This window comes from Theropithecus gelada, chromosome 18 (assembly GCF_003255815.1).
Source record: "Theropithecus gelada isolate Dixy chromosome 18, Tgel_1.0, whole genome shotgun sequence".
Lineage (NCBI taxonomy): Eukaryota > Metazoa > Chordata > Mammalia > Primates > Cercopithecidae > Theropithecus > Theropithecus gelada.
The window spans coordinates 1,272,996-1,282,610 of record NC_037686.1 but is presented as its reverse complement, the minus strand read 5'-3'; the positions used below and the strand labels follow the sequence as shown (position 1 = coordinate 1,282,610).

Genomic DNA, 9,615 nt, shown 5'->3' with positions numbered 1-9,615 from the left:
TGAGGAGGAAGTTGGTGATCTACGCAAATATAACTCCCTCTGGAGTTAGTGCTTCTCTTGTCAGGCATGACACTGTTTTCAAATGAAGGTGGCTTACAGTAAGAAATTAAATTTTTACTTTAAGTTTATACTAGCTGTTTGCTAACTTTTGAACACTGGAAGTTATTTATCTGGTTTCAACGACTGGAAAACCAATTTAAAATTTATTGGCCAAGATGATATACACCTAGAACGACACTATCCAAGTATTCTACATAAAGGAAAATCAATAATGAATTTTATTCTAAAATGACAAATAATACCAGCTTTTAAGACAACGTAGGCAAGTATTTTTTGTTTTGTCTTGAAAGTTCCAAATATATTGAAGATATCTATCAATAAATTAAGAATATTGCAAACAAGAAACAACCCAAATGACCAGCAACAGATGAATAGATAAACTGCGATGTATCCACACAATGGAATACTTCTCAGTACTCTACGGATACAGACAACACGGATGAAATCTCAAAACAATTATGAAGAGTGAAAGAAGCCAAACCAAAAACAGTACATACCAGCTGGGCACGGAGGCTCAAACCTGTAATCCCAGCACTTTGGGAGGCCAAGGTGGGCGGATCACGAGGTCAGGAGTACGACACTAGCCTGACCAACATGGTCAAACCCCGTCTCTACTAAAAATACAAAAATTAGCTGGGCGTGGTGGCGCGCACCTGTAATCCCAGCTACTCAGGAGGCTGAGGCAGGAGAATTGTTTGAACCCAAATGGTGGAGGTTGCAATGAGCCGAGATCACGCCACTGCACTCCAGCCTGGGCGACAGAGAGAGACTCCATCTAAAAAAATAAAAATAAACCCCCAAAACAGTACATACCATATGATTACATTTATATAAAATTCTAGAAAGTGCAAACTAATCTATAGTCACAGAAAGCACATGACTAGTTGCCTGGAAACTGGGGAGGAGGGAGGCAGGAGGTAGGATTATAAAAAGGTATGAGGAAACGTTGGGTGTGATAAATAGGCTCATTATTTTGATTGCAGTGATGGTTTCATGGGTGAATATATATATATGTACAAAACATATGTCAAAATTTATTAAGTTATGCATTTTACATATGTGCAGCTTACTGTATATCTACTGTATCTCAATAAAACAGTTAGAAAATAATGTGACAAACAAAACCTATTAGGTCAAAAGCAACCCATTCATATAATAATGGCATGATTTATCTAGCACTCTTAACCTAAAAAGTCAGAATCCTGAAATGTGCTTTCCTCCTGATACCTGGACTTCAACAATCTTTTTTTTTTTTGAGACAGAGTCTCCCTCTGTCGCCCAGGCTGGAGTGCAGTGGTACGATCTCAGCTCACCTCAACCTCCGCCTCTAAGTTCAAGCTATTCTCCTGTTTCAGCCTCACAAGTAGGTGGGATTACAGGTGCGCACCACCACGCCCAGCTAATTTTTGTATTTTTTAGTAGACATGGCTGGCCATGTTGGCTAGGCTTGTCTCGAACTCCTGACCTCAAGTGATCCACCCACCTCAGCCTCCCAAAGTGCTGAGATTACAGGCGTGAGCCACCATGCCTGGCCTTGGACTTCCACAATCAAACACACTCTACAACATTCACTGTTCTGTCCCCAAGGCTGTCATGCCTACCAACTCTAAGTTTTATATGAGAGCAGAGATTTTTGGAGTCACTAGGATTTAGTACTATGCCTGAAAAACTGTAGATACTCAAAGTGTGTCACGTGAATAAACCACACTATCTGTTTTACAAATCTGTCTTCTGTTTAGGACTGAGTGTTATTGGGAGAGAAACTCCATATTGTTTATTCTGCATTCCCAGGGTCCTCATCCAGATAACTGTTCATTGGATAAATAAATGTACAACGCCGTTAGTTTCACACTTAATCCTGAAAACATAGCTTAAACTTTATACACAAGAATATGTTAAGGCAGGGGTTTGCAACCCCCAGTCCACTGACTGGTACTGGTCTGTGGCCTGTCAGGAACTGAGCTGCACAGCGCGTGGTGGATGAGCAAGCATTATGCCTGAGCTCTGTCTCCTGTAAGATCAGTAGTGGCATTAGATTCTCAAAGGAGCACAGACCCTACTGTGAACTGCAAACGTGAGGGATCCAGGTTGTATGCTCCTTTGAGAATCTAATGCCTGATGATCTGAGGTGGAACAGTTTCATCCTGAAACCACCCCGCAACCCCCAATCCTTGAAATTGTCTTCCACAAAACCAGTCTCTGGTACCAAAAAGGTTGGGGACCGCTGTGTTAAGGTATTAACATAAATAGAAATATTAATATTTTAAAACACTAAAATTCTCAGAGGCATTGGGGGTGGTTTTAATAAAACCAGAAAGCTTTTTAAAATGGGGAATAGATATTTCCTCAAATGTAAGACTAAGCATTCATACTTATATATCAATTCATACTACAGTCCTTAATAAAGAGTGTTTTTAAATTTTTTTTGAGAGGGTCTCACTCTGTTGACCAGGCTGGAGTGCAGTGGTGTGATCATAGTTAACCGCAGCCTCAACCTCCTGGGCTCAAGTGATCCTTCTAACTCAGCCTCCCAAGTAGCTGGGACCACAGGCACATGACACCAGCCTGGTTAATTTTTTTATTATTACTATTTTTAATAATAATAAAAATCCTCCTATTTTAGTGATAGGGTCTCACTATGTTGTTCAGGCTGGTCTTGAATTCCTAAGCTCCAGCAATCTTCCTGCCTTGGCCTCCCCAAGTGCTAGGATTACAGGTGTGAGCTACCATGCCTGGCCAATAACTAGCATTTTAAAAAACATTATACAGGCTGGGCACAGTGGCTCATGCCTGTAATCCCAGCACTTTGGGAGGCCAAAGTGGGAGGATCACATGAGCAGGAGTTTGAGACCAGCCTGGCCAACATGGTGAAACCCCATCTCTTCTAAAAATACAAAATTTGCCAGGCGTGGTGGCACATGCCTGAAGTCCCAGCTACTTGGGAGGCTGAGGCAGGAGAATCACTTGAATCCAGGAGGTGGGGGCTGCAGTACCCGGGAGGCAGGGGTTGCAGTGAGCCGAGATTGCACCATTGTACTGCAGCCTGAGCAACAGAATGAAACCCTGTCTGAAAAAAAAAAAAAAAAAATTATACTATTTGTTAGACAGTAAACAGATCAGAAAGCATTTCCAGCTCTTACCCAGTCAGCGTTTTTCAGCTCTTCCAAATCTGTGCTAGATTCATCACTCTTTTCCATTTCTTGAATCTTCTTAAGATTCTACAGGTTAAAATAAAACAGGCATAAAAATTTCATTAACTTACTTTCTCAAATTAAAATTCCTAACACATCTCTTCAGATAAGACATATATTCAAGTGTCAGTGAAGGAGATAGTATAGAATCTATTGCTTTGTAAACTCTAGGGCCAATTAAAATGGAACCCTGAGGATCCATTTTACTGATGATGGACTGAGATTGCTCAGGTCTTGCCAACCCAACTTTTTTTTTTTTTTAACGTAAGCTCTCTTTCTTTTCATCTCTACTACAAATTCCTTACTCTAAACACCATCATATTTTGCCTGGGCTTCTGAAGCAATCTGATCTCGGATGCTCTCCTCTCCTCACCCCACGGCTGGTCTCTGTCATTGTCTACTTTCATTCTTCCTTCAGATATCAGACTCAACAGAATCACCGATTCTTCAGAGAAGACTTCCCTTCCTCCCTGAGTACGACAAAATCCTCCTATTTTAAAATTTTATAGCACCATTATACCTCTATAGCTCTTATCAACATTGTAATTTTACACATATTAGTGCCTTCCCTCTAGACTTCATGAGGCAGAATCCCATCTTCAGAGGCCACACTGGCACTTGCTGATGTTCAATATGTATTTATCAAGTAATTTGATAAGTAAATTTTAATTGATAAAAATGCCTCAAAACTGCATCAATTCAATACTTGCAACTTTAAGAAAATCTTGGTTCCTAAAATATATTCACATATTAATTCTAAGTTTATGGTACACTAATTCTACTTACAGTAATTCAACCCTAATATATTTACTTTTTGCTGAGCTATGGGCCTGCCTGCACTAAAACTGAGTTTTTAAAAAATTTCCCCCTAATCCCCACATTGATCAAGACTGTTTAAATGCACTGTATGAAACCTAGCTTGTTTGATATGAAAATAATGAATACTTAACTTTATTTATTTATTTATTTATTTATTTGAGATGGAGTTTTGCTCTTGTTGCCCAGGCTGGCGTGCAATGGTGAAATCTCGGCTCACTACAACCTCCACCTCCCGGTTCAACTGATTCTCCTGCCTCAGCCTCCTGAGTAGCTGGGAGTCCAGACATGCACCACCACGCCTAGCTAATTTTGTATTTTTAGTGCAGACGGGGTTTCTCCATGCTGGTCAGGCCAGTCTCGAACTCCTGACCTCAGGTGATCTGCCCGCCTCGGCCTCCCAAAGAGCTGGGTAACAGGCATGAGCCACCATTCTTGGTCTGAAATATTAATTTTTTTTTTTTTTTTTTTTGAGACGGAGTCTCGCTCTGTCGCCCAGGCTGGAGTGCAGTGGCCGGATCTCAGCTCACTGCAAGCTCCGCCTCCCGGGTTCACGCCATTCTCCTGCCTCAGCCTCCCGAGTAGCTGGGACTACAGGCGCCCGCCACCTCGCCCGGCTAGTTTTTTTTTTTTTTTGTATTTCTTAATAGAGACGGGGTTTCACCGTGTTAGCCAGGATGGTCTCGATCTCCTGACCTCGTGATCCGCCCGTCTCGGCCTCCCAAAGTGCTGGGATTACAGGCTTGAGCCACCGCGCCCGGCCTGAAATATTAATTTTTAAAATTTATTTATTTTTAGAGACAGGGTCTTCCTCTGTTGTTCAGGCTGGAGTGCACTGATGCAATTATAGCTCATTGCAGCCTCGAATTCCTGGGGCTCCAGTAATCCTCCCAGCTTAGCATCCCAAGTAACTGAGACTACAGGTACGCACCCCTATGCCTAGATAATTTTTGTACAGATATTCACTATATTGCCTGGGCTGGTGTCAAACTCCTCGGCTTGCGATCCACCTGCCTCAGCCTCCCAAAGTGCTCAGATTATAGGCTTGAGTCACACCTTACCTCATCTCCTACTATTTCTTCCCACTACAGCCTTAGGGTATTTACACTGGCTGCCACCTTCTTCCTAGAATGCTTTACATCTCAAATACCCAGATTGAGTTACCTCACATCTGTTACACACTTGCGCAAACGTCCCCTTCTCAGCGGGGTCTATCTTGACCAAATTCCAAGCCCCATCCCCAGCTACTAGCAATTACTCTAGCCTACGTCTTTTCTCATATCTCCTCCTACCTTTTAGTGGTCTATATGACGTATTTATTTCATATGTTTACTGTCTACCACCTCCTGATGGATTCAGACTTTAGGAAAGAATAATTTTTTTTTGTATTTTGTTCACTGATGGGATTCACAAATCTCCAAAATAGTGCCTTGCATAGAATAGGTGCTTACTAAATATTTCTTCATTAAGTAGACTAAGATACTTTCAACCATGCATGTTTAAATACTTAAACCTATTTAATAGCCCTTACCAGGTCAACTTTAGTAAGAGGAAGCTCAATAAGAGGGAGTAATATTCAGAGAAAAATCTACGTTCTCCTCGAAATTCAGAATCCCCTAGGGAATTTGGGGAGAAGTATCTTCTCTGCCACAGAGAAACACATGCTCTGCATTTTAGGAAAATAAATCTTCACCCCAGGCTCACATTACATTTAAGTGTCCCATTCAGTCAATAGGTGGATGAATAAATAGATAAAATAAAATAAAGAAGAAAAAGAAATGCATTTCTAACACCATACAGAAGAAAAGAAGTAATTATAGTATTAAACATGTCAACAAGATTCAACCAGCAACAAATAAGCTGGTTTGAAACCTTAGCGCCCGAGAAAGTATGCATAAATGGATCAACCTTCTAACAACCCTCCTTTCCTTAGATATAATGGTGTGTAGGGTGGGGCTGATGCATGCCCACGTGCAAACACATTCTTTCTGCCATATTCTCCCTTGTCACCCAAAGGCTGATCCCACAGAAGCAATATACTGTTTACCCAGGAGTTTATAAACCATAAAAAAAATGAAAAAAGCTGAAATCATGATGAATAAACTCATCTTTATAAGCCTATACTGTTTTTTGTGTGTGTGAGGTTTTTTTTTTTTTTTTTTTTTTTTTTGTTTGTTTGTTTGTTTTAATTCCAGACCAGGTGCAGTGACTCACACCTATGATCCCAATATTTGGGGAAGCTGAGGCAGGAGGACTGCTTGAGGCCAGGATGTGAAGACCAACCTGGGCAACATAGTAAGACCGTGTCTCTCCAAAAAAACCAAAAAATTAGCCAGGTATGGTGATGCTTGCCTGTAGTCCCAGCTACTCAGGAGGCTGAGGTGGGAAAATCACTTCAGCCTGGGAGGTTGCGGCTACAAGTGAGCTAAGATCACACCACTGCACTCCCACCTGGGCAACAGAGAGAAACCCTGTCTCAAAAAAATAAAATAAAACAAAATATTAATAAAACAACAGACAAATACAACACATTTTCCTGGAATTAATGTAATGAAAGCTGCAGTAAGCTGCCCTGTTTTAGGAACAGCGTGCTCTTCCACTAGTGGCTAGAGATGTCTGCTAAAGGCTCACTACTTAACCCTCCTCAGGAACTGCCCTTGGCCAAAGGAAGCTGCTTTGTCAAAGTTACATCCTCCCTAGAGTAACCTGTATCCAGTCACTGGTCTGTGAGGAAGTACGCAGATCAGGCCTCCTTGCTTCCATTTGGGACATCTCTGAAGAACCACTCCCAGCTGCTGAGCTCCCTGTGGGATCGGCTGAGGCCTCTGCTGCATCTGTATCACATTTCAACATTTCCCTCTGCTCAATCCTGCTTTCCTTACCCCTTACAGGTGTTCCCAAAAGCATGCCCCAGTAAAACCTCCTGAATTCAAATTTTACCCCTAGGAGTCCCCCAAGGAAATCCTAGGGGAACTTAATCCACAGCATGGAACATTAAAAAAATATTACAACAGACATCTCAGACAAAACTTACATTAATTTCAAAGGTAAAATCCACTATTTCAAAGACATTTTAACTTGCACTAGATTATATATCCTTCAGTGGACAGCATTAATTTTGTCAAGAAACGCTTCCCGCTCCTTCCTCTGATAAAGATCCTTCTGTTGAGAAATGCATCCCATACGGTTTGAGCAGAGCTGACCCAGTACCTCACCTCCTATTTACAAGCTTAAGAACATGATCCAGACCAGCCAGCACAGCCTATCTCCTGGCCACTGTGACTGGTTACTAAGTGGGTATATAAACCCAAATCTTCCTCTAAGACTTTTTTGCCCCAATTAACAGAAAAGATTTCCTGCTAGAGTTGCTCAATTGGTAGAGTGTGAGAATAGGGCTGTAGACGGTAGTAAGAGACTGTCCTGGAAAGGGTTGGAGAGGAAAGGGAGGGAGCATGCCAGCCCTAATTACAGCTTTTGAGATTCTGGATCCAACTATGCCTAAAACCAGCTGTACCCTTAGACTTCCCAATTACGTGAGCCAATACATCTCTCCCCTACTTTGCCCATGCTTATTTGAGTGGGTTTCTGTCATTTGCAACTGAAAGTTATGATTTAATATGTCCTCATAGTCTACAAATATGAGTTCATGCTTTTATGTCTTAGGGGTACTTTGGTAGAATAGTGTGAGAAGCAGCAAAATATATTCAATCCAAATTCTTTTGCTTCAATGCCCACCAAAACTGGGCCCCTTTTCCACCCAACGTTAATTTTTACTATTGTCCAACACATCCCTGACTAAATGTAGTCAGGAGGATGTCACTGTTAGGCCTGCCTACATCTCTACCGTTATTTGTGCTGTGATCAAATCCCTCACTCTTTACCACTAAGAAAAACGATCTGTTTGTTCTTTATAACATTGAAGGTAATTTAAATGGTCCAAGAATTTCACATTTCTTTGTTTTTCTGAACAGTAGCACAAACTGTAGCTCAGATACTTTCCAGCTGCGTGACTTTGGGCAAATTTTTTAATTGCTGTGATCCTGTTTGATTTTCTCACATATTAAAGTGCAAATAATAATAGCTATCTTTTGGATTTTATAGAAGAAATACACCAGAATACAGATGAAACACAGCATTCAGCTCAGACCATAGTGAACATTCAGTAGGTATTAGTTATTATAAGTCAATGAATATCTATGAGGATTTGATTGTGAATACTTTTACTCCATCACAAAAATGTTTTATTCTAAGTGAATTTGTTTCACAAAATGATACCTCTCCTTAGCCTCTTCATCAAATCAAAATCCTGACTCAGCAATAAATCAATGTAGATCGCTTAGAATCTATAAATACTGTAATCAAACAAGCTTGATCAAATATGTGGCTAGAAAGCTCAATTTTTCTAGTGAGCAGCAAAAACAAATGAGTTATCTGAAAGTAAATTACAGATTTTTCTTGTTTTAGATTCAAGCTTCTGCCAATTATACTTCAGCTTCTGAATGATTTTTTTTTTTTTTTTGCTTGCAAAAATGTAATAACACATGTCAACCTGTGCTTGAGATATGGTGAGAAAGTTCTAATTGGGAGAACCCACATGGCAATTATGCTTCCCATTTCTGACATGACCATTCTCAAGCTGGCAATTAGAACTGCTCTATGCCAACATTTTCAGTTCCTGGCAACTTAAACAAAATCCACTCTGTGAATCAGAAGTATGTCAAATGCTCGGAGAATAATTTTAATCCATTTGTGTAGGTCTAACATCAGCTCACATATAAGTACCCCTTTACTAATTAAATCCTTCTTATTCACATATATACACATATTAAAATAATATAATAATAAAGTATTTTTATGACAGCATTTTAATGATCACCATTTCCACCATTTAAATTATCTTACTTCCCTATGCCATGTGTACATGTTTTCAGTTAGAAATTTTAAAATGTATAATAAGGAATGTATTTCAAAAATTCCTGGAACAAATTTTTAATTAATTGTTGAGACCGAGTCTCACTCTGTTGACCAAGTTGCTGCAATGGTGTGATCATGGCTCACTGCAATCTCAACTTCCTGGGCTTAAGCCATCCTTTCACCTCAGCCTCCTGAGTAGCAGGGACTACAGGCATGTACCAACACACTCAGCTAATTTTTGTACTTTTAGTAGAGACAGGGTTTTGCATGTTGACCAGGCTGGTCTTGAACTCCTGGGCTCAGTGGTCCGCCCGTCTCAGACTCCCAAAGTGCTGGGATTATAGGCGTGAGCAACCACACTGGGCAACAAACATATGTAATAACTCAGTTAAAATATGCTAATGCAGGCCAGGTATAATGGCTCACAACTTTAATCCCAGCACTTTGGGAGGCTGAGGCAGAAGGACTGCCTGAACCTGGGTGTTTGGAGTGCAGTGAGCTGTGACTGCATCACTGCATTCCAGTCTGGGCAAAAGAGCAAGACCCAGTCTCAAAAAAAAAAAAAAAAGAAAGAAAAGAAAAGAGAGGGGAAGGGAGGGGAGAGGAGGGGAGGGGAGGGGAGAGGAGAGGAGGG

At 40.8% G+C, this 9,615-nt stretch overlaps 1 protein-coding gene across 2 annotated transcripts in view; it reads right to left on the bottom strand.

Annotated features, from left to right (window-relative positions):
- The window catches only part of SPIRE1 (spire type actin nucleation factor 1), a 188,405-nt gene that overhangs the window by 58,033 nt on the left and 120,757 nt on the right, over window positions 1-9,615 (bottom strand). For both annotated transcript variants that reach the window (XM_025365010.1, XM_025365012.1), the window contains exon 5: window positions 3,201-3,278. In XM_025365010.1, the coding sequence (XP_025220795.1) occupies window positions 3,201-3,278 (78 nt within the window). The remainder of the gene's footprint in view (window positions 1-3,200; window positions 3,279-9,615) is intronic.